Raw genomic sequence first — 25,376 nt, forward strand, 5'->3', positions numbered from 1 at the left:
TTGACACACGACCCGAGACTCAAGAAACTCAAGCCTACGATCGGCCGTAAGCTATACCCGAGACTTTCGCAAGTGCTACCAAACTGTCCAGCATGTGGGGGTGGAGCTGCTAAATCAGACCGAAATAATACCGATTCATTAGCCGTCAAAAATTCGTCCAGTTCCGCCGGCCGGAAGAGGTGGAACGGAGGCCGAAAAATTTGTCCGGACCCGGTAAACGGGGCCTCAGACTAAACTCGAATAGAATACTCGAAAAACATCAGATTTCCCTTTATAGATTACAATATTTTGAGATCAATAGGATGGTTTTATCAATGAAAGCCTGTGTACCTAATGTACATTGTTATCAGTTTAAAAAATTGGATTTATAATCACGATCAAAATGAAAGAGTCGCAGGATTTGAAACCTGGGTCAAAAAGAATTCTGTTTATTTTCTTTTAAAGTTTTTCATCTTTGTAACTTATGTTATACAGTGAATAGGGATTGACCCTTATCAATTTTAAATCCTTGAAATAAACCGATTCCTTTCTTTCCTCTGTAGACAACGTAATACGATTGACAGTATTTATTAACAAAGAGAAGAGCTTCCAATGATTGGATAGTAACAATGTATAACTAACGTAACGAGCAAAACAAGCAAACATACAAATCTGACAGCACTGTGAACATACCTACCCCTGCTTGTTAGGTTCTTGTCATGCCACTGAAGCAATGTATAATAAAAACAATAGTTTTTGTTTGGGGTATCAAGAATTTAGTGTGGTCATAGTATCGGCAAATGTTGGAGTGATTCTATTTAACCCGTGAAACAACATCTAACATACCTTATTATGGGAAATGAACGATACTGTATTAACGCGAATTCAAATTGGCGTTATTATGTATGTTACTTGCTATAAGATCTGACCAGAACTCCAATTCGCGTATTTATTACGCGTAATTGTCGCGTTGTAAAATGCCTCGTAACCTATAATAAGGTAGTCAAAACTAAACAATTAGACTACGAGCCCGAGTTTTCCATGAGCGAATAGCTAACGAGGCGCAGCCGAGTTGACTATCGCTCATAGAAAACGAGGGCGAGTAGTCTAATTGTTTAAGTAGAAACTCTTAAAGGACTGCAGTCCAAAACGTACGATTTTACGTACTTTTTACCCAAAATTGAAGAAAAATTCATCAAAAAATGAGCAACGAGCGCGCGATCGTGTTCTGTCAGCGAATAGAAGTGGGAGAACCAATCAGATTCGCGGATTTCCAAAAGAACACGACGGAGTTTCTACTTATTATAGTGAGTGTTTATTGTTTAATAGTATCTATTTCAGTAGTAACTATTCCACGTTCGAGGTAAAATCACTCTATTCTTGGTCTGAATCTAATTTCTATTACTTGTTTTTTGCTACCTCGTGCTTTGTTTGAATACCAAACAAGACCTTGTCACAACAGACACAAAAATCACTAGTGAACTTTTCGAGAACGGAAATAATTTGGACGCAATTGAAAACAGTCGTTACAATAACAGGAAACAAATGACATAACAGCCTTTTATATTTTATCAATCTTTTTTTATTTTGATTGTCAAGATAACAAATATTTAACTTTCTTTCTATTTAATACAATATATTTAAAATTTAAAGGTAAACTAATGTTTATAAAAATAAGCTAAAAGAAGATGTCGTGCGTGTTTTCATAGCCTGAAACATCCAAAGGACAATCCAAAAGTTAAAACAAACTCGAGACCCTGGAGAGGTTTTAACATAAGTACTTTTGAATTCTCGGAAACTTTCTTGAGTGTTTGCCGCATCAAATTATGTCAACAAGAAGCAACTTGGGAAGTAAAGCATACAAAATGCAATGATACGTCAAAACCGAAACGACGACAAACCAATCAGAGCGCGAGTTAAAAGACCAAAGTTTAATAAAGCGTGTTAATCGATGATGACATTTTTTCTTTCCTTTTATACTTACTGTATTTTAGTTTTACGAATCATTAGAAAACAGATCCAACTCTAAACAAAAATCAGGTCATAACGCAAAAACTTGTAGAACAACTAACACGTCCACATTTGTTATGGAAACCCGATTTCTTGAACCTTCAAGGAAAACGAAAATTGGTTTGAGAAATCGGAGAGCTCGAAAATTGGAATGTTCCACCGAGGAAATGGAAACGAGTTTTGGTTCGAGAAATCGAGATTCCACAAACTTGACACAGGAGATCAATCAATAACCCCTTACCTTACATTCCTATAACCCCTAGTACTTTGTCAGAAATTCCGGGAAAACAAACAAACAAAAACTTAATGGGAGCTGACAAGATTGTCAGTGCTAACTCAGTGCTTACCCTTCAGCTGAAGAGCTACTTTATTTACCAACAAATAAAACGAATTTGACTTGTTTGCGGTTCGTGCGTTTCTTTAGAACTGGCACATAATCTTCTTCAAAAGCATTATTTGTAACCATTTCCGTAACTTGTATCCAAAACACTTGATTTCCTTTTCCTTTCACAAGCCTCATTTCCGCCGGCATAACGCCCCTTGACGCTCCACTAAAGTGGACCACGTGACGTCATAAGTGGAGAAGTGGACCACCATTCCGGATGCCACGGGAAAATAGTTCTGGGCTGATCTCACTGTATCACACACCCTGTACGAAAACAAACAAACAAACACATTTTCGACTCGGATCAGTAAAATATTAAACAGTCAAAACATAAAATCAAGTACAATGAGGTACCAATTTTATCTGAGCTGCACTAAAAATCTGGTGTAACTGAAGGTGGTCTTGTGCTTACAAATGTTTGTAATCGTATGATCGTATGAGTTTGAGTGTGATCAAGGATTTACATTTCTAGTGGTTTTATAAAATTCTCTCAAAATTGCACAAGCTTAGTCCGAACGTAATTTAAAACAATACTGTCTCGTTTATTACATGTACTCATTACCAAAACAATGGTTACGTTATTCTATTAAACGAAGTTTCGTACTCTACGATGGAATTTGTGATAGAAGAATGTCTAAAAATTAAAGAAAGCAGAGATTGAAGGCACTGACAGTTCAGAAAAGACGTCTGGGCAAAGATCAGGTTAATATTCCGTTTTTAAAACGAGAAATCAAAAGATAAGTAAAGATTCTAGAAACTGCGCAAAAGAACAAGCAATGCATGAAGAAATATGCACCCTCGCCGTATATTATCCATTTATATCCAGAAGAAAATGCCATTTAAACTACAGTTTGTAATAAAATTTTCGTCTGAATGAAATGAACGCCTAAGATATAACGGAGAATTCGGAAAAACAGATTAATAGATTAATACTTCTCAAGATAATCTACGAAACGTTACTTAATGCGATGTTAAATGATACATGTAAACCAAGTTTGTAAGTCTAACAGCTGACAACAAAAATAAAGATTGTATCACTTTTCAAAACAGAGATAAACATGTTTACCGTTTATTTTGGCCGGGCGAAAACGTGACCGTAAACGATAAATATTCAAAAGCTTGACAAATGTTTCACTGAATAATCTGATTGATTTTCTTCAAGTAAAATCCTGAAAATATGGAAATACAAAGACCAAAAACTGGACAAAAAAGAAATGATAGCAAGAATTTTGCCAAAAAATGCATTTCTTGTTATGGCGCAATTCCGATTGAAAGAAGTTGAAGAAAGAACTGTTAGGCATCATCCAAGAGCCATCCGGGAAATGTTGGCTTAATATACAAACAACGGAAATTAACAAACAAAAATTGGCACAACCCATGTCCGGTCTCCTTAATTTACTTCATGACGTGAAATCTTTTCCGACCTTATTGTCTAGAAAACAACCTCATAAAACACCTAAAGCTCCTTAGAAGAACTAAGCCGGGATGAAAACGCACGATGACTTGCTATTTATGTCGCGAATGATCAGCAAACTTGTGCTTCTTGGGAGGAATTAACATAATACCCGGCGACTGCGTTCCGCTTTGTCTGTCGTGCGCAAGAGATTTATTAAATACTTTAATCCTTTGCTAAGTATTATTGCCGCGGATTACAGTGTCTCTTGGCGGTGTGTCTGAATTCCTCCGCTAGAAGAACACTCATTGTTTCACGTACTCTGTCTAGTCTCCAGAAAAAAATCACAAAAAAGAAAAAAAAAACTTCGATTGGACGGTTCTAGAACATTGTTGGAATCAATTCAACCTGTTTCAATCTCTTAAGCTATTTTAATTCACTTGATCATCAAAATGCTAGAATTTCGTTGTCAGTTCAGGATGCTTTGTCTCAAGTGATCAACATGGCACCAAAACACGAAAAATTGATACTAAATCTACTTATTTTAGTGTCTTGGTGCTATTTGCCACAATCGTCTCAGAATTATTATCCTGGTGAATTTTTGCTCGCACGTTCAAAACTTTGTCGTGATTGTAATCAAAGCCAAACCAACTTAAGAGGTTGTACAGGATCAAAGTACAGCGGAAATAGTACAACTTTACGGAAATCTGTTGGCAGTATTAACTATTTTATGAGTTTATAGTGACCAATACGATAGATCGGCCGGTGTAGATGTACGCTTGATGACATTTTGTAACACTACTTTGCCAAAGTTTGGTGTCTGAAAGGCAACACCCAAAAAGCCACAAACACCCTCCCCTCTCTGATCTAACTTAGAAAAACTACCTTATTCAGTGGTTTTTAATTTCGCGGGTCTTTAATTTCGCTTTTTTTGCGATTGTAAAAAATCGCGATAATTAAGACCCACGAATAAAAATCTCCGCGAAATTTTAACACACGAAATTTAATACCCAGCTAAAAAAATAAAGTCACATAAAAAATGATTTACATGTACCAACAATAACATATACAGGGTATGTATCGACAAAACACTGCCGCAAACTACGTACTATAATACACTTAAAAGTCAATTTTCAAATATGCGTTTTGCTTCTTCCAGTTTATCAAGAAATTTTAAAAAGTTGAGACTTTTTGAAAAATAAAATGAAGTTGAGTACGCCTGAGTCGCGAAATTTAATGCTCTTTTTCATATTTGCCTTTGAAATCGCGAAAATAAAACCCCGCGAAATACTGTCTCGCCAAAATACCCGCAAAATCAAGTACCAACGAAAGTAAGTACCAATAAGCAATAAGCTACGTTGCAAAAGAGCTGTGGTTTTAAAGATCAGTAGTGGAACATATTACCCGTTCCATACTAACACATGGCCTTAATCTCTGATTAGGTAAAAAAAGGAGAGGAGCGGTAAAGGAGGGAATCACTGAACATTCGCTTCAACGCTGCAGTGAAGGGAGAGGCTGTCGATCAAGTTACACAGCTCTACAGTCACAGTTTTATTGTGTTTGTTTACATTTATGTCACTTCTCGTTTTTGCTATAATTGACTGTTAAGTGACAACTCATCTAACAGGAGTCATTAGAGCCAGCATTCAAACCGTAAGCGGTGCCTGAAGGCTCTTCTTGCCGTTCCTCGAACCCTTATTTTCGTCTTCTTATCCCGAGCGCGCGCCAGGCAGCCTGCTCCCAAGCTTCCTCGACTATAAAACAGGTGGCACACACTGGGCCCACCTCTGCTCGGGATTAAGCGTGAACTGAGACAAAACAACAACAAAGTTTGACCAACTTTGAGTAACATGAAGTTGAGTGTCCTTTCAAATAAAACTACTCTTTGTGTTACAGTTTTAGTACAGTCTGCGACGCGGACAATACTCTCATTGACTCGGGGTTATATAATGTGAGAATACGTGTGTGAGCACATTTGCGCAGCACGAAGATCTGCAAAACTCGTCCAAAAGTAATTAGCGAAAACAGAAGCTTTATCAATCGTCCAATCACCACACAGGAATGGGCATGCATTGAAACCAAATAGTGAAACAATTAACACATAAATCCCGCATAAATCCTTCCGACATGAGTTTCATTTTCATGTGCATTTAAACGATTGAGTTACAGAAATGATCCGTCTCTCTCGCTCGCTGCAGCAATTAGCAATAATAGACTAGTCGGTATTTGCGTAAAGTCATTCTCAGATAAATCAAGGGGCATTTTTTAGTAAAAGTTGGTAACAGTAGTTTTCTTAAGTAATTTGACCTGCTGAAAACGAAAATTCTTGTTACCAAAATTTTTTTTGCGATCTTCAGTCTCAAAATGACGTCACAAATAAAGAAACCTAAGATGACGTCATTACACCGTTAACCCTATCCGTAACTTCCTGAATATTAAAGCAATCACAATGAAATTTAGAGGATACATAGTATGTCCAAAAATCTGTTTTTTGTAATACGTCATGTGTAATAGTTACGTCACATCACGTGACAATTGCATCATAATTTCAAAACAGGCGCCATCTTGGATCCGCCATCTTGGATTTTCATAATTTTCCAACGAACGTCAGAAAATCGCCCAAAATTACTAAAAAAAGTACTCAAAATAAATAAAACGTTGCAAAAAAAAAATAAAAAGGTGAAAATAATTGCATTAATGTTAACTTAATTTCATTAATAGAACACAAAAATTACAAATTTTGGAAAAGAAAAATATGCCCTTGACGACGAATTTGTAACACAAAGATCCGAAGAAAAGGTCAATTTCACGTTTTGTTGGAACTACATGGAAATGGACTCTATCCTCTTAATTCTCACACGGGCTCATAGAGAGGGGATATGGCATCTGTACTTGCAAGTTTCCGCCCGATGTTGCCATATGAAGGGAAACTTCCTTTTCAAATGGAATGCAAGCAAATTTAGCCAGGTCAGTGCTGATCACAGTCTTGAATGGCTAAATGAGATAGGGAAAAGAGCAAGAGGGATCGTGGACATATCCAAGAAGTAATCAGCATTGAGTAGAGCGGCACTGTTCTATAATCCCCTGTCACAGATTGCTGAAATTACACACACAATGTTTGGATTGAGCCAAGAAGTTTTCCCGCAACAAGTCTACTCCTGGTAGGAAAGATTGGGGCAAGCAGGATGAATCTTTATTGCTCGCCATTCCTAAAAAAAGTATTATTTTCGCCACCAGAAAATCAAACCTGACTTTATAGCATTGCCACGAACGATCTGTCGCTGTTAAATACCAAAGAGCTTGGTCAAAAAAGCAAAAACAGGAGAGAGAATTTGTGGTGCAAAAGGTTGAAAACTGTGTCTTGACAGGAGCAAGATGAATCGTCAAAGATGAAATTCTGGGACACGATGCACAAGAATAACGCTCCAACTTTCGATAACTTAATTTTCATTGCCTATAAAGCTGGTTGTTCAGTACTTTTATTTCTTCTAAGATACATTTGAAGGAAAAACACCGCCAATATGAATAAGTATAAGGCAAAGATGTAAATGACTATTTCCTAATAGCGTAACGTCCAAGGAATGTGTTCGTATTTTTTAAATGAAACCGTTCCTTTTTATAGACCCAACGAAGATTCCATAACGGTAAAGGTATAGATCTCAGTTGTTTCTTTAAATTTTAGCCACAGTTGAACAGCCTATAAAGTCGACAGTATTTATTATAATTTTCATTCAGAATTTCAATTATCCTGTCGCTGTGTAGTGAAATGGCAAGCTATCTGTGGCGTCATTACATGACGCCACAGGTTGCCTGGAATGCTTTCTGTGGCCTATTCTAAAAAAAAGGAAGGAACTAGGTTGGAGGCAATTTATTTGGTATAAAAAGATGCAAATACAGTGCATACGGCTTAGAACCTATTTTTATCCACAAAGTTAACCCTATCCAGACCGGTAGGGGAAGGTGGGAGGGGGAAGTAACCGCGCTAACTTTGAACGCTTATAACTTTTTCAAGATTTAACCGAACGCTGCCAACTTTGCGAGTTTATCTAAAATTTATCTGGGAATAATTTGGTAGGATAGGTTGTTGTTTGGGGAACTTGACATTACAATGGCAATGGCATTTTGACAGGAATGTTTTCGAAAATTTGTGATTTTTGTGTTCTGTTAATGAAATTAATAAAACACAAAATCTTTTTAGGTTTTTTGTTTTGCACCGTTTTATTTATTTTGAGTACTTTTCAGTGAATTTTGGGCGATTTTCTGACGTTTTGGAAAAAAATTTGAAATTCAAGATGGCGGATCCAAGATGGCGCCTGTTTTAACATTATGATGTAATTGTCAGGTGATGTGACGTAATCATCCCACGTGACGTATAACAAAAGATAGATTTTCGGACAAACGATATATCCTCTAAGTTTCATTGTGATTGCTTTAATATTCTGGAAGTTACGGTTAGGGTTAACGGTGCAATGACGTCATTTTAGGTGCCCTTTTTGTGACGTCATTTTCAGACTGAAGATCGCAAAAGAATTTTTGGTAACAAGCATTTTCGTTTTCAGCAGGTCAAATTACTTAAGAAAAATCCTGTTACCGACTTTTACTAAAAAATGCGTCATAACTTTCAAATTTTATGAAAGTCGTCTAGTCTATAAGCTGTTTCTTTTGCCTTTAAGAAGTAAAACGGTTCGTATTGAATGCGAAATAACCCTGAGTGGACAGGCAGTATGCAAGCCAAAGAATGAACAATTTCCTTAAAATCATCTAATATTTGGTAAATAAGTAAGGGCTTTTATATATATTACTGTTTTCAAGCATTTACATCTGGAGCAAGGTGTGGAAAAGTTCCATTCTGGTCTGTTCTACGATATTTTTTTTACAAAAAGCAAACAACAGAGACCAAATAGAGGATTAATTTCTTTGGATTTAGTCTAGAAAAAGTTAACAAAATCAACGTTGTTTTAATCTAGGACAATGTGGCTGATCGTAATCCGTCTGAAATTTTACCAATCTTGACAACCTTTGTTTCTTTATGGTACATTATTGACATCTTTCATGCTTTTCTACCTTAGAAAACTGTTTTAAACTTGGCAAGCACACAATCAATGCCATGAAGATGATGCTTCACATTTTATGGCTGCTTGAGTTACTTCCCGCCCATTTTGATTGCGCGTTTTCGCATTTAGATTCGCATTTCATTTGTTTCCTTCACAGTTCAAAACAACCTTTCACAAGAGCATTGTAACTCATTGCTACAGAATATTTTATTGCTGAGCATTTGTCTACAGTCTTGTTGATGGTAGCCTGTTCCAGGTGTTCGGTGGCAAGCAACTTCCTGTCTCGCGAAGAACAACGAGTGAAAAAATACATTACTTGCAAAAAAAATTTCGGACGTTTAATTTTCGAACACTTTTTATCTCATTTAGGACAAATTTCGGACACTTTGCTGATACAAAGCTAAAGTAAATTTACGCCTACAAAACACGAATTTGACTGAAACATCTGCATGTGAAATAATAGTTTTACTGCACCCTTAAGGTTTTACAGTTACACTGACGAGAAAATAATACAAATACAATCAAGCTGTTACGCACCTCGAGCAGTGTCTCAACTAGAGTTCGCTCCAAAAAGGAAACTAAAAGCAATTGATCTTCAAAAGGATCATCTGGTTCTAGTTCCGTAATGACAGCTTCTACTATTTTGCCATCTCAAAACCCTTCCTTGTCACGTCGGGTTTGTTTGAGTACTTTAAAACAGAGTTAAATACTGTACTGTAAACATTTCGGACGCTTAAAAATTTCAGGCGATTTTATTTTCGGACACTTGTTTTGTCCGAAATTAAAATCTCCGAAATGTTTTGCAAGTAATGAAGACGGGTTTTCGCTTTCTCGCGTCAAACCCGTCCCAATTTTTCCACTGGCCGTTATTTGCACTAATCCCGTTTTTCGTGCAACTCCCCAATTACCGAACGCCTGGAACAGGCTGTGTTGAATGGACGGGCGAAAAAAACAAAACTTCAAAAGCCACATAGCAGGTTCCGCATGTCATGTCATTAAAGGAAAAATAACATTTCAAGTGTAATACTGTATTCATTAAGAACTTATACAGCTTTCATCGAGTTGAGAAGCGTGCGGTTTCAAATGAAAAGTTGATCGGCTTTCACTCGCACCAAGGGTAATATCCTAAAAGTGAAGAGTTATTGCAGAGAAAAGGGACACATGAGCACGTTAGTACGAGAGCTCATCGCAATTTCGAAGTTAAGAACAGGACACTCAAATTACATTTGATGTTCAGTTTAGGGTTTAATGAAGTTTAACTTTGAAGAACGTTTCATTATTATTTGCGTGATTTCCTTTGCCTGATCAAAAATCAAATCAGCTCCGCGTGGTACATTTTCTTTCCATGAGATTTTGGTTTCAGTTGCAAGTGCCAACAGACAGGATTATCTACTATTTTTTTAACAAGATTAGAAACACATGAAATCCACAGTTGTACATTTATTTAACACGGCTCATAATATACTATCCTCGTTTATCCATACAACTGAATAAAGGATTGCTTTCACTTCACCTCGGTACCAATAACTTTTGCTCTAATTTGAAGTCAATTATATTTTAATTTTATCTTTTTAGAAAAAAAAAAAAACAATCTGAGAGGCCTCAAGGTGGGAACGGCTTAAATCATTGTAAGCTAATAAACAATTCATCCACTACTAACATAAATTTGACAATTATTAGATTAATATTTTAATGGCTTAGAAGCAGATCAACCCAACTTGACACTAGAATTATGAACCTACTAAGAATTTGCAGAGTTTGAAAACGCGTTGACCTGCGGTAACTGATCAAATGCAGGCGATCTCTGCTGTTAACGAACTAAAATGAAGGAAAAGCTTAAGTGTGTGGCTATTCAATACAAGAATTTTTTTTACCCACCCATCCCCTGCAATTTTCTTATAAATTTGGATTTTGTCATTGTTAACAGAGTCATCATGCAGCACATATGAACACTCACGTGATTGTTCTTCTCCTCCTGCTTCTGGGACAACCTTCATTTTCTCTTTGCTCAGCTGAAAAATAAAAGAACATTATCTCCGTTTTCTTACCACTACCTGTTCAAAAAAGCTCTATTATAAATCCCCACCACCTCCCCCCGCCCACTCCGTACGTTGGTAGATCATGACAATTTATGAACAAGGAAATTAGATGGCGTTACATTTTAAAGTAACTTATCCACCACATTTACTTTTTATGATTACTATTTTGCAAAACTATGTTAATAAACAGCACTTAATGATCAAAACGTCCACTTTATTTCTTTATTTGTACCCTATGTGATATATAGTTTGAAATGAGCCCCCTCGCTATTAAGCCCCCGTCAAAAGGTTTAAAAAAAAATTATCTTGTTCTTTGCAACCGAGGTTCTTTTGACACTTTACCTAGTAGAACGTAAGATGAGATCGACAAAAAAACAAAAAATCTCGATGATTTGGTAAGTGCAGAATGCAATATGGAACAATTGAAAGTATGATGTTTTATATATGTTCGTGTTTATTTGCTTTACTTTACTTTCGGAAAAACTGTTCACAGGCTACTTGTATTCTTTCCTAGGTGTTCCTTACGTTAATCTTTGCAAACGTAACACGACACTTTCGTTCGTTTGTAACAAAATACTTTTGTTTTCCTTGAAAATGCCGTAACATGAAACTCTTGTTTTTTGTTTGTTTTACGGCGACATCGATGACATTTGTTTAATTTAATTAAGTTACGGTTTAAACTGCACGAAAGACGATTCTCAAAACTAAAGAACAAATCTAATCAAAAAACATCTTTTTCGAAAGGGTTTTTAAAACGCAGTACAGCTAGGATATTTGTTTCCTGGTTATCAGGTGTTCACGCCGAAAATCCCGGTGCAAGTTTTTGCATACCTAATTACGATTTACGAAAGCGCTGTGAACACGTCACACGCTCACTCAAGCATGAAGCCGAGAAGCACGTAGTGTGAAGATTTCTTTCAAGAAATGTCGGAACCGTCACGAAAGCATGTTCAAACACTAAAGCGGCAGAGGTTTTACAAAATAAAACGGAGGTTAGTTCAACCGATGGAGAACAAATAAAAGGAAAGGAAGTGACGGATGTAACATGATATTGTTGTTTTTTTCTCGCAGATCGCTGTGATGCCTTTTAAGTCTAATTAAATTAACGCCACGGATTCTACAGGAATTCAACCGCATTGAAAAGCACACCACGTTAGGCTTTAATACAAAATTTCTAAACACGTCACTGTTATTTTAATTTTCGATAGCTTGAATTTCAGTTTGTTATTGAAACAGCAAACGAGATACTTTTGTTTTTGTCAAAAACATGTAACATACTTTTGTTTTTGTCAAAAACGGATGTAACATGATGTTTATGGTAACGTGATTTATTTTCTGCAAAGAAGGCGACATTGATTATAACACAGATGTTATCAGGTTATCAATTAATTATGAGATGCTAGATCACCTTTTCTAAGAAAACAGCATTGCCATATCAAGAAATATTTCACATGATCTGCTATGACGCCTTACTGTCTAATTCAATTAATTTGTGGTTTTAACTTGGGGCCACGGAGTCTACACGAATCCTTCTGCAGAAGAAAAACGCAATGTTCGTGATGAAGACTGATCTGCGCATGCGTTTAGCACAAAGTATTTTTTCCAGAAAGAATTGTACCACAAGGAGAGCATAGTGCTTTCTGAAACAAATATATACCTTGAGTTCTTCAATTGTAAGTATCGTAATGGACTCCCCGATTTACCAAGGGCACACGGTCAGGTGCTCTCCATCCCCTCCCCCCTTTACAGAAATAATTAATTAATTGATATTAATTAATTAATTGGTGATTAAAAGTTTACACCGCGTTAGCGGTTTAGTGGCTTAGTGGTTTAGTGGTTTAGTGGTTTAGGGGTTTAGCAAACGCCAACCCACCAAACCATCACAATAGTGCATTCTGCACTAAAAAGGGTTTTTTTGTATTTGGCAAGTAAAATTGTTTACCTTGAGATAAAGTTTTATTTCTTCGGCTCGTCTCATGTACTTGTTTACCTTCATAAAACACACACACAAATAAAACAATATCAGATCTGTTGTAGAAAGGAGCTCATCGAATGCAAATGGAATGGAGTGGAGTGTAAACTTGCCTCCAAATGTACAGCATCCTTGTAAGGTCCACGAGGAGTTCCTGTCACGTGATACACAAAAACAACTTTGAACAACTGTTTATGTTGGCTGACTTTTGTAATGAACATAAGAAATTCCAAATCTAACCCAACCTAGAAAGTTTCTTGTGAGTGTTCAGGTTGAAAATCATCAAAGAGGTAAAAAAGAATAAAGCGAAATAAGTATGCTGATGATTGGAAAGGAATGCCATGAAACAAGAGTGACGAACTTAAAGATGTAAGGTTAACTTGACATAGTTTGTACGACCCTTATATCACCAGCACTGATGAATTCCTAAGTTCTCAACAGTACTTTAATATAACAAATTCAGGTCAGCTGGTAATGTGAGCAAAGGACGTTATCAGCTCAGGGAAGGTAGCACTTGCTCTTGTCGTTTCTTGTGAGCTTTTTTGTTCGGAAATTTTTTCCTCTCTTCCTACCACAATCTGCATTTTGGAACGGGTAACCTTCACTTCAAAACCAAATTCCCTCAATGGGAACATTTTAAAGAAATTGTATGAAATATCTACGGAGAAGTTTGGGCGCTCCTAAGTCTAAAGTTGGCCACGCCTGCCGATCACATGGGTGTGACGTGGTATTAAAGTCCAGGTAAGGTCATGCAGACTCGGGATTTAACAGATGGGAAGATTAAGAGGAAAGGTGAAATACCCAGAATGTTGTTCAAATCAACTGTATTAGGAAAAATAAACCGTAATTAATGAGACACCTTTTGTATAAATTTTCAGTTCCTACCTGATAATATTGGTAATAATGCCTCCAGTGCGAGCTGGTACTGAGACAGCGCACTATCATAAGCACCATGCTCGTCCTGAAACAAAGCACAGATTAGACTCCAGAGATCAGATTACAGATTCTCCTCTCTCCTTTCGATACAGTTTATATAGCTTCTCTGGGGAGAATTTGACTTTTGTTTCCTTCGATCTGCCTTTTTATTTTCTCTCTCAGTCGTGTAAAGCAAAATACTTGAACCATAGTTAGTAGTTACTAACTATGCTTGAACTAAAGGTTTCTTTCATCATCATCATAACTTTATTTAAGTGTATAGGAGGCCCACTAATCAGCGACACCGTTACTTACGAATTACAATACAATATCTACTCTACAATACAATATATACCTGGAATAAAATAAGTAACTACATCTAAGTCAATTCAATAAATAATTTGTATCTGCTTCAAAAAAATAATAATCTTAAATAATGTACCTTATTAAATACGCGAAAATTAATACCATGTTTTATATCAAAACAATAACTTTAGGAACTGCAACTAACTATCGTTGAAAATATCTTTCCGTCTTCTTTTGACTACCACCCTTCCTCTAACTACTGTTTCCTTTAGCTTGTAAATCGGCCAAGACCACAGTCACCTAGGTTTCCGTTTGCAGCCTCCTTGTAGTAACAGTGAGTTAGACCTTTGTGTATTTCCAGTAGTTCCTTAGTCTTTGACAAACTGATCCAGAAAACACTGACCAGATCGCGAAATTTAATACACTTTTGCTTTATTTTTTCCTGCAATCGCAACAATTAATACTCCCGAAATTTCGGCTCCTGAATTTTCGCGAAATTAAGTACGCGCCAAAATGAGTAAGAATAAGGTGTATAATCTTATTACAATACGAAATTTTTGCTACTCTTTTATTGACTCTTTTTGTTACTGATGGGTTAATGGACAACAGATTGGTGAGTAACTTACTCTGATTTCAGCGATGTTTGCTAGATACAGGGCTTCTTTCAGTTCTGGGTGATCCTTGCTATAGCGAGCCAAAAGTTCATCAGGATTACTGTGTGATTTGATCTTAAAACACTGCTTCAGTTCTTCTGCCCGGTTCATGTACTGATTCACCTGAAAATTACAAATTATCAAAAGAGGACGTTCTTGCAAGATACCTTATTACATGAAATTTTCGTGACACGTTAATTTCGCGATCTGATTTTGAGGTGCGCATATTTCGCGACACTTAAAATGACGCGAACAATAAGTGTCGCGAACATAACATGACACGAAAATTAAGTGACAAACATTATGTCAATAATCAAGAGGGAATAAGTTTAGTACCACTAAAGGAAGAAATTTTCAATGTAAATGGATGTTGTCGTCAATTGATTCAAGAACAATACAACTCATGCACGTACAAGCATTGACTTGTAGACATTGTGAGAACTGCTCTGTTGTTGTTATTGCCGAGATTTATTAGTCCCGCCCTTGCGTTTTTATCAATTTTGATGTTATTGTTCCTTTGATGAAGTCGTTTTATTTAATTCAAGGGCACGTTAAACAATATTGCCAAGGAAATGAAAATGTGTCTGACTCAAAAACGCGAAATTAAAGTGATTCAGAATACAAAATTTCGCAAAATCGCGAATCAATTTTGCGATTTTTTTGGAATTGCGAAATTCGCGAAATTAACGTGTCGCGAAAAAATTTTCATTTAATAAGGTAAATAACAACACAACCCATATAATAGAAGTTTTTGTCTATGCCGAACAAATGACTTGATCAACAATTTTATTGTAACTATGTCACTTAGAGTATGACTCTGTATGCACAATTGCAATCAGTTTCATGCAAACCATCGGTTAAATAATCGGCACAAGTTCCAGCTTATAGAACGAGATACCTGCTATAGCTTACCCTCTCTCTTAATCTTGCTTTCATATCTGGATCTTTCTCATCTGTAAGGAAAATATTCATAGTTAGGTTTCGTTTAACAGACATACAGTAAAACTTCCTGTAAGCAGAAAATTTTGGGACCAAAACATAAAACAGTCAGCACTTGAGAGGTGTCTGCTTGTTTGTATGTGACTGGGACCATGACTAAGTGTCCTCAATGGGGAGAAGCTGAGTCCACCTACAGGACACATGAGACTTTTAGATCGTTAGAAAAATTACAATATTTAGAGAGTAAGCCACATCAGCCCTAACTGGTTTTCATGCGGGACCTCTAGCCAGATCGAATTTGAATTTAGAAATGTTGATTCAGGAGGGAGGAAAACTGACGAAGTCGAGAAAACCCTCAGAGCAAGGCAAGAAACAACGACAAACCCAACCCACAAATGGCACCATGCTGGACTCGTGGAACACAGGCGAGCGCTCTCGCCACTGTGCCATCCCTGCTTCCCGTTTAACATACTACACAATGGAAATATATGATAACTGAGAAATTGACTTACACTCAATGGCTGGTAAAAAGAAAGCCATGGCTTCACAGTATAGCTCGGCAGCTTCTTTCAACTTGCTAGCCTCATCCATTTTTATGGCCTCCATCACAAGCTTTACCTGGTAAATACAGCACAACATAACAACAGACAACCATTAACAAACAAACATCAATCAGCTCAAACCTAAACAGAATGTAGAGTAAGTGAAGGGAATGACAAGTCACTTGTCACTAAGATATTTGTCATTTGGCGTAAAAATATAAAAAATAATTATAATAATAGTCATGATGATAATAAAAAATATATATAGATCCCAGCAGGCAACCCAGCAATAACCATTCAAATTTGTTAAACAGTACTTTATCATCATCAGTCCTTGTAGCGCCATTGGACGCATAAGGCCTCCACAGTCTCTCTCCAATGGGAGCGGTCTTGTGCCGCCTTCCGGAATTTCAGGTCAGGTGCAGGGATAATTTTTTTAAACAGTACTTAGGATACTTTAAAATTAAAGGGCTTGAACTTGGGATGAGCTACCAGTATGACTGACAGATACTCAAGTGAAGGACTTATTACTCACTGCTTTATCTAAACACAGTGGTGATGGGACATGTTCCAGATCAAGGAACGGGTGTGCAAAAAACTCTTCAAAGGAGATTCTAGCCAAAGGGTCTCTCTGTAGTAACGCCAAAAGAAGTTCCTGACAGTCAGGGGACACCTTGGATCCGGCAGGTAGCTGTTGAGAAGAAAAACAAGTTAAATAAGGCTGACTTACAAGCAAGAGTAACATGACAACTCTAATGTTAATGCCAACCATAGAAAATCGAAATCTGAGAGATTTTCAAGGGGATCAAAATTTTGCCCAAAGGCACCCCTTTTTGAACGCAAAAGATGGAAAACCATACAAACTTTCCAGCTAAACCATAATAAGATGACTTCCAACATTAATGCAGAGAGACCTGGACTGTGTATTTTATTGGATGGTGGTGAAATACTTATCAAGAGTTTTGTTTTCTCTTACTGTAATTGGATCTGAAGATCGTATCTTCTTCTCAAGTTCAGCAAACGATTCTGAGGCAAAAGGTGCCATACCAAAAAGTGCCTCTGAAAAACAAAACAAAATAAACACTAAGCTTTTCCCAACAAGCTTATGCCAGTTCATGCTAATATCAGCCCCTTGAGAGTTTTGCTACAGAATTAAAAAATATTCAGTCCTCTAGAATGAATGCCAACTTAACACAACTTAACACTGATTTTGGTACATTGCTGAAAGTTCAGCCCTTTTGAAAGCACTAGACATGTAGAAAGGAACAGCCATGAGTATGAATATAATTATGTTAAAGTATAATGTTATTTCTTAGCAAAGCTATTAAGGATTGAGCAAAACATTTCACCTAAAATTTCCAAGGAAGCTAATGTACTGCATCTACGGAAACTGAACATTTCAAGGCTAAAATTGAAATGTTAATATTTATTATTGAAAAGTGGATACTGATAAGCTATAGGAAGAAAATGTTCTCTAACCTTGTAAAAAATGAAAAATGATAATTGCAGCTAGCAGCAAAAGCTAAACAGGCTCAGTGGATGAATATTCTGTGCTACTCACCATAGAGAATTACACCTACAGACCATAAGTCCACTGCGGCATCATATTTCATGGAACAGATCATTTCTGGTGCCTGAAAAATGTTTATACAAAGTACCACAGGTGTACCACATCTTCCTCTCAGATCAGGTAAATACAATCAATGATACACAATAAATCAAAACAACATGCATGCACATGTGACAAAAATTGAAAGAAAGTTTATAATTAACCCCTTTTTGAGTCTAGCTCTTGGAGATCAGTAAGTAACAACCAAAATACTGACCTGTAAGTCCTGAAGCACAAATTAAACAACTGTGTGCAGCATTTGTGGCCATTTCATTGAATTGTTTAGTAGCTTTTGGACCATAATCCTTTTGAGCGTCTTAATTTAAAGACATCCATGCAAAAATCTTCCCACATTTACTTTCTTCTAAAACATTTACACTGTAAAATTATGTGTTACTGATGTCAGAAATGTAAAAAGAAATAGGGGGAGGGGTGACCAGATTCATTGGGTAGATAAAATGTCTAAAAGCAGAGTTTTCAAAAGAAGCAGGCAAATGCTGCCTTATTTCAGCCAAATTTTCTTACCATGTAAAGAGGGGAACCTCTTATTGTTTTTGTCTCCTCTTCACTGTGCAAGTACTGTGCAAACCCAAAATCTGTGTTAAAAAAATGAAATAAATTTTATCTCAAAAAACACACACATCACACCGGCATCTGTTTCAAAACTGTTGTAGTTGTGTTTACATCAGATGAAAAAATTCACCAACTGAGCTAACCCCCGACCAGTTGGTAGAGCACTGGACTGTTGTGCGGGAGGAATCAGGTTCGACTCCCAGACCAGACCAACAATCGGGGTCTTAAAATAACTGAGGAGAACGTGCTGCCTTTACAATAATATATAGCATCTGCAAATGGTTAGATGTTCCACTCTTCTTGGATAAGGACAATAAACTGTAGGCCCCAACTCCTATATACAAACACCGAAGATGCAGGAGTTGGGGCCTACAGTTTATTGTCCTTATCCAAGAAGAGTGGAACATCTTACCATTTGCAGATGCCATAAAATTAATAATTGTAAAGGCAGCACATTCTCCTCAGTTATACCATACCACACGAATAGTACTTTTCGCATGCTCTGATTGGCTAACTCAGAGTTGATTAGCATGATGAATGGATTAGATGCATGAATGTGTTTATGGACACATGCGTTAATTTTAACTGATAAAACAAATATGTAAATTGTAAATTATACCTGCCAGTTTTAGTACAGGATTTTGTCTGGCTGACAGTAACAAATTCTGTGGTTTGAGATCCATATGAGCAATGTTGTTTGCATGCAAAAAGTGAAGGGCAAGAGCTGAAAAAAAAATAAAAAACATAATTTTCATTAAAAAAATCAAAAATACATTTTGAACAATAACTAATTTTTATGGGGATGGCCCACCAATGTGGCCAATGTGGTTCGATTCCAGCCGGGCGGTGCCATAAAGTGGGTTGAGTTTGTTGTTGGTTTTCATCTCGCTTTGAAGGTTTTTCTCTGGATACTGCAGTATCCTTCCTCCTGGCATAATTTCCAAATTCTAATTGGACCTGGATAGATGACCCACATGAAAACCAGCTAAGGCTGATGTGGCTTCCTCTCTAAATAGCTCAAGTTTGCTTAGCCCTTAATAGGTCGTAATTACACTGTGCCCAAAGCATATCAACGTGAAATTCTGTCGACTGATAATAGCTTGCTACCTCCTGACAGATTTTTTTGCAAATTATATTTAACAACATGCCAATGGTTGTAAGTATCAGTTAATGATATCTCCTATTAGTTTATTGTGAAATCATATTTTGTTTTGTCCTTAATACTGGCATACCTAACTGTCGTAAAAATCTTCTAGCAATGTCCTCAGGCAGAACTCTTCTACTGTGAATGAACCTTGATAGGTCTCCTCCACTACAATACTCCATGATTAAGAAAATATGTTGATCATTCCACTAGATAAAAAGAAAGACAATCACATGTAAGAAGAGAAATCATTGATGGTCAGTCCATCTTTAGGCAATAGGATCCTACGGTAAGTTGAAAATTTAAATAATTATTCTCCTTAATTATTAATTATCAAACATTTATTTTTGATGTTACTCCTCCCACTAGTTAAGACATCAGATGCCAATTACTGTTGGAAATTTTAGGTGCATGTATTCATTCAGAAGCATATCACCTAGGTGATATACTTCTGATTCATTTAAATTTATCTGCAGACACAATACAACTTTTTCTGCAGGAATTCTACAACTAAGAAAATTTAGGGGGTGTGTCTCAAGTCTCACTTTAGTTAGTTCTTTCTCCTTGGGTTTTTAGTAATAATCTTGCTATAAGCTAAAAAGAGCAGCCATAGGTAGGGTTGGTGTAGAAGGCCTGAAATATGTATGTTATAATTATTACAGTTTTCCCGGCAAACTCAATCAAAAAAGAATAAGGATAAGAAGAATGAAGAAAGAAAAATTAAAGTCTGGTATAACGTTGTCAGGACGTATGCGACATTGCAGGCTCGTTTTCCCATGTCCATTTCTCACGCATGGTTGACCAAACAAAGAAAATGGCGTCTATTGTAGACCCTTTCAAGGCAATGTTTTTTCTCTGTTAATGATTAAAAGACATCTTTTGAAGTCAAGAATTGAAGGAAATGAATCTAAAGAATACTTAACGGCAGAAAAAAGTGGACATTGAGGTCTTTAAGTCTTCGTTCATGGGAAATTGACAAGGAGAACATTCGGAAGACACAGCACAAAAGTTAACCCATGAACTACGAACTTGAAATTAAGTTTTCAGGACTTGCACATGCAGCTAAATGCAATAACTGCACTAGACACTTAGAAAAAGAAAATAAGAAATAAAAAAATGTTGAAAACAAAAAAAAAATCATTAAAAAAATAACAGGATAGGTAGTGAAGTCGAACCTGGAGTGGAATGCATCAGGTGTGACCGCCCTAACCACTCTAGGCAACCAGTTTACTTGAATTAAAATCGCATCAATTTTAAGTTAAAATTGTGTTTCCATACAAATACAAAGAGCACCTAACAGTGACACTTCACTAAAGTGCATTGTAGCTTAACTGAAATGAAGACCTGCGAAACCTATTTTTCGGTGTCTGACATTTGCAGAATGCAGAACACAGAATGCAGAACGCAGACTAAGAGAATATATTGTGTAACCTTTACCATTATTGAAAGCTAACCGTAAACAGGCTAACCGAAGTGCTATTTAGGCTAACCGGAGTCAATAGCAGTGTCTGACATTTGCAGAATGCAGAATGCAGACTAAGAGAATATATATTGTGTTACCATTACCATTATTGAAAGCCAACCGTAAACAGCAAGGCTAACCGGAACTCGTGTATAGTAGGCTAACTCCAGTTAGCCTAAACTGCACTTGGGTTAGCCTGTTTACAGTTAGCTTTCAATAGTAGTAAAGGTAACACAATATATTCTCTTAGTCTGCATTCTGCATTCTGCAAATGTCAGACACCGAGTGAACGGTAGGCTAACTGGAGTGTGTAGTAGGCTAACCCGAGTGAAAAGTTCACTCCAGTTAGCCTACTATGCACTCCGGTTAGCCTGCTATACTCCTGTTAGCATGTTTACGTTTAGCTTTTCAAAAACGGTAAAGGTTACACAATATATTCTTTTAGTCTGCAGTCTGCAGTTGGCAGTCTGCATTCTGCATTCTGCAAAAATTATTATGTCAGTCACTGGGTAAAGACTGTCGCGTTAAAATCGCGAAATTAAGTGCGGTACCTGCGAAATTAAGTACCTGTCCAATAAGGTACTCCACGATCAACCTTAAGATACAACTCCTCTCTCATCATTTCCATTCTTATTTACTGCAGACAGTATCCACATGTCCTCTTAGAGGGCTTTTATTTACTTAAATATTTAAATCTTCCCCTAAACTAAAAGATGGTGACAGCATAATCTTATTAATTAAATGCCTAGAAATGCAATAAGAGTGGCCACACTTACTTCAAAGTCTTTTAATTTGACAATATGTTCATGATCCAGTTTCTTGAGCAATTCAATCTCAGTCAGTAAATTCTCTGTTGCTGTCTTGCTTAGAGAACTTTTTTGAATACACTTGATTGCAACCACATCTCTGGTGTCACCCTGCATTCAGGTAGGAAACAAAAAGCAAAATACAAAGGAACTTTATAAATATACTGGACAAGTCACTTGGACATATCAACTGGCTAAGTTTAAAGTCATGGTACAAGTACTTAATATCTAGTAATCTAATGTCAGTAGTTTCATCTCATGGTACATCCCCTAGGAGGTATTCCTTTTTAATGTGGCTTGTAGGCTGTAATACAGACGTTTTTGACGGGCAAGCATTTGATCATTTTGTTCATGTATTTGGCCTTGGAGTCTCAAATGTAGAGGGTGGAGATAGATTAAATATAACCACTGACATCATCAAATGAATGCTTTTCACAAATGAATAAAAAATTTTTTTTAGAAAATTTTAAAACTGATCAGCTGAAAGAAACCTTGACCTTGAAAGGAAAAGGCTGCATATCAGCCCTTTGGCCCATTAGGCTGGAGGTTTACTGGTTTCAGTGGCATGAAGGGAATACAGTAGTAGTATTTTTACCCCCCCCCCCCATAGATGGGATGCTAGTTCATCGCAGGGCTAAATTCACTGCTACCCATTTATACTCCTGGGTGAAGAGAGGCACCATAAAAGTAGTGTCTTGCCCAAGAACACAATGCAGTACCCTGGCCAGGGTTTAAATCTGGACCACTCAATCCCCCCTCCCCCCTCACTCTTTATTCAGCCTCACTCCTACTCCCTAGGACAGTTTTTCTCTCTCTATCCAAGCCGATCCTGACTTGGAACCAAAGATTGTGGTGCTAACACAATCAAAAATGTGCCTGCTTACTAAAATAACCTGCAATAAACCAATAATGCAAGGGAATTACTTTTAGTACAAATTTGTATCTTAAGCATTACCAATTAACAAATTAAGATCACTTTGACATAAAAAGAAATCAAAATTAGTAGCCATGGTAACATCCATCAAAAGAGGTCAAATATACCAGTACCCTATTTTTCACAGTTGACTCCCGATACTCGAACCTTCAAGAGAAAATGAAAAAGGTTCGAGTTATCGGGAGTTCAAGTTGTAGGAAGATTAGAACAAATGACCGGAAATAAGGAAAAACAGCACTTGTTTACTGTTTATTCGTTCATACAATGTACATTTTAAACAAATTTAGAGTATAGAGAAGCCGAGTGAAAATGGAACAATACATTTCTAAATTACTGTGTGAATCATAACATAATGTAGTGTGAAAGAAAACAAAACAAAGCAGCAAGAGAAGTCCAAGTACTGCGCTCTTTGCAGGCTACTGCTTTGAGTTCATGCGATATACTTTCAGAAAGTAATTCAATATGCCCTTATGCTTCTCAACTAATCTATTACTATTATTATCCTTGAAAGTTTTCTAAGAATGGATTTGAAAGAATCGGTATCAACCTCCACCAACAAACAAAACGTCTGTAGCAGGTCAATGACTCCAATGGTGCGGCACAATTCGTGTTTTGACGGGCATTTCAAGGGCAGCTCTGACTCATATACGTATTTACTTCAAAATAAAGTTAGTGTTTTTGACTACAGTACACTGTTTGCTTTGTCTTGTCACATATTGACAGACATGGATCAAGTTATCGAGGATAAATTAAAATATATAGAAAATGACCTGAAGGGAAACGAAAATTGGTTCAGGTTAGTGGGAGGTTCAAGTTATCGAGGGTTTGAGTTACCGAGGGTAAAATTACAGTACATGTATGACGGAAATCCAGGGGAAATCGAGTTTGGTTCGAGTTAGCGCAAGGTTCAAGTTGGCAAGGGTTGAGTTATCGTGAGTGGACTGTATATTTCTGCCCAATAACCACACGAAACAGTTTTAAAAATTTGGAAGTACTAGAATTAAGGTGGCTCTGAACTACTTTCACATTGCCAGGCAAACAAATTAATTTCTGCCAAGTGTAAATATATCTGTATTCTGCAGCAGGAGAATGTCATTACATATTAACATAAATTGCACTCACTTCCGCAGCACTCAAAGTTCAGTTCATTGATTTTAAAGAGCATGGACTGGGTGAACTTAGACTGCACATGATCAGATAATATTTTTTGGTCTCATGTTTGATCTATACCTGCCAACTTTTTCTTGGTCAAAGGTGTGAGATTTTTATCCTGAGAGTGCCAGGATTTCCGAAGATGATACGACCATGTCCGAATTTTTCCGAAGATGTCCGAAGTATTCCAAAGATGTTACGAACATATCCCCATCCCAGTACGACTGGACGTGTTTTGCTAAACACGACCTTGTTCCCAATGCTTGTTTTGTCAAAACTTTAAGATTTCGGGGAATGAATCGTCATTTACTCTTTTAACATGGAGTTTTCATTTCTCACATTGGTTTGAGTTTACATATTTTTGGAAAGTGTATCGGTTACGGTGGTAATAACTCACATTTTTTGACTAGGCGTGAGAAATTGGTTCATAAGCGTGAGTTGGTGTGAGATAGAAGTTTTCAACTCGCAGAGATGAGTCACTCACCCCTAAGGCGTGAGACTTGGCAGGTATATGTTTCCTTCATAGATTTGTTGGTAGAACTTTCTTTATGTACAATTTTCAATAATATATACTTGGATGGTTCACAAACAGGAGGTTATGTCAAGGTTGCCTGCTTTAACTATATGGGTCAAAGTTTAACTGTTAATTAACGACTAAATTGTTTTGTATAAAAATAGTTTAAGAATAGGTTAATGACTAATTTTTCATATGTCTAGAATAATTTTTTTTTTTACTGACTTAAGGAAAGCTTATCACTTTCATTTTTATTAATGTTTTATATCTGCAGTTCATATACATGTGCTGTATTCATTTCATATATATATTATCGCATAACCAAATTTTCCTAGGTTATTTTGTTATTTCTATAAGTTATATAAGTCTATTTGCCTTAATTCCTAAGGGATGTAAGTAATTTGGTTTAACTTTGTTTCCGGAAGACAAACCGGTCCAAAATCCCAGGAGACTTCAGTCAACATTCCAGGAAACCCTAAAGTTTCTAAACGTTTACCTTTCTAAATGCCTTGTAAACTGTTGCGTAAGTTCCTTGGCCCAATTTTTCGGTCATTACATAGTGTTCTAACCTCGGAGGCGGAACTACTCGCAAAGTTGAAGCCGCGGTGGCCGCCATCTTGGTTGTTTACAGCTGAGTCCGCGCACAATACCGCTGATCGAAGAAACCAAAATAGAAATGAAGTAAAATCTATATTTAGTCATTTTTTGTAAACCTTTAATTTTGCAATCCTTGACAAAACTAAAGAAACCTTTCCACGTATAAATCGTAGATCAAAAATAACTAAGATCTGAACCGTCGACATGGTGGTTGTGCAAGAGCCGATTGTAGAAATATGGCGCAAAATTATCCAAAACACTCCCGAGAGGCAAGGTAAACCCTGGGTTGTATTTCGACACGGAACTTGTGTGATTCTCATGGAAAGTGCGTCTAGCAAAGAAGATGCAACTACGAAAGCTACTCAGATAATTACAGAGTATGGCCCTGTTTATCCTGG

General features: G+C 36.8%; 1 protein-coding gene across 1 annotated transcript; it reads right to left on the bottom strand.

Moving 5' to 3' along the window:
- Window positions 1–1,538: 1,538 nt before the first annotated feature.
- Window positions 1,539–25,002, bottom strand: LOC144659344 (serine/threonine-protein kinase ULK3-like). Its single transcript, XM_078519760.1, has 16 exons — window positions 24,878–25,002; window positions 21,752–21,892; window positions 19,602–19,722; window positions 18,989–19,093; window positions 18,322–18,392; window positions 17,749–17,821; window positions 17,164–17,246; window positions 16,723–16,878; window positions 16,158–16,263; window positions 15,619–15,659; window positions 14,680–14,829; window positions 13,718–13,793; window positions 12,946–12,986; window positions 12,803–12,850; window positions 10,779–10,833; window positions 1,539–2,638 (listed from the first exon to the last, which is right to left on the bottom strand). The coding sequence occupies exons 1-16, from the start codon at window positions 24,995–24,997 to the stop codon at window positions 2,622–2,624; spliced, it is 1,404 nt and encodes a 467-aa protein (XP_078375886.1). The 5' UTR covers window positions 24,998–25,002; the 3' UTR covers window positions 1,539–2,621.
- Window positions 25,003–25,376: the final 374 nt, after the last annotated feature.

This window comes from Oculina patagonica, chromosome 1 (genome assembly GCF_052425735.1).
Source record: "Oculina patagonica isolate OP01 chromosome 1, crgOcupat, whole genome shotgun sequence".
Taxonomy (NCBI): domain Eukaryota; kingdom Metazoa; phylum Cnidaria; class Anthozoa; order Scleractinia; family Oculinidae; genus Oculina; species Oculina patagonica.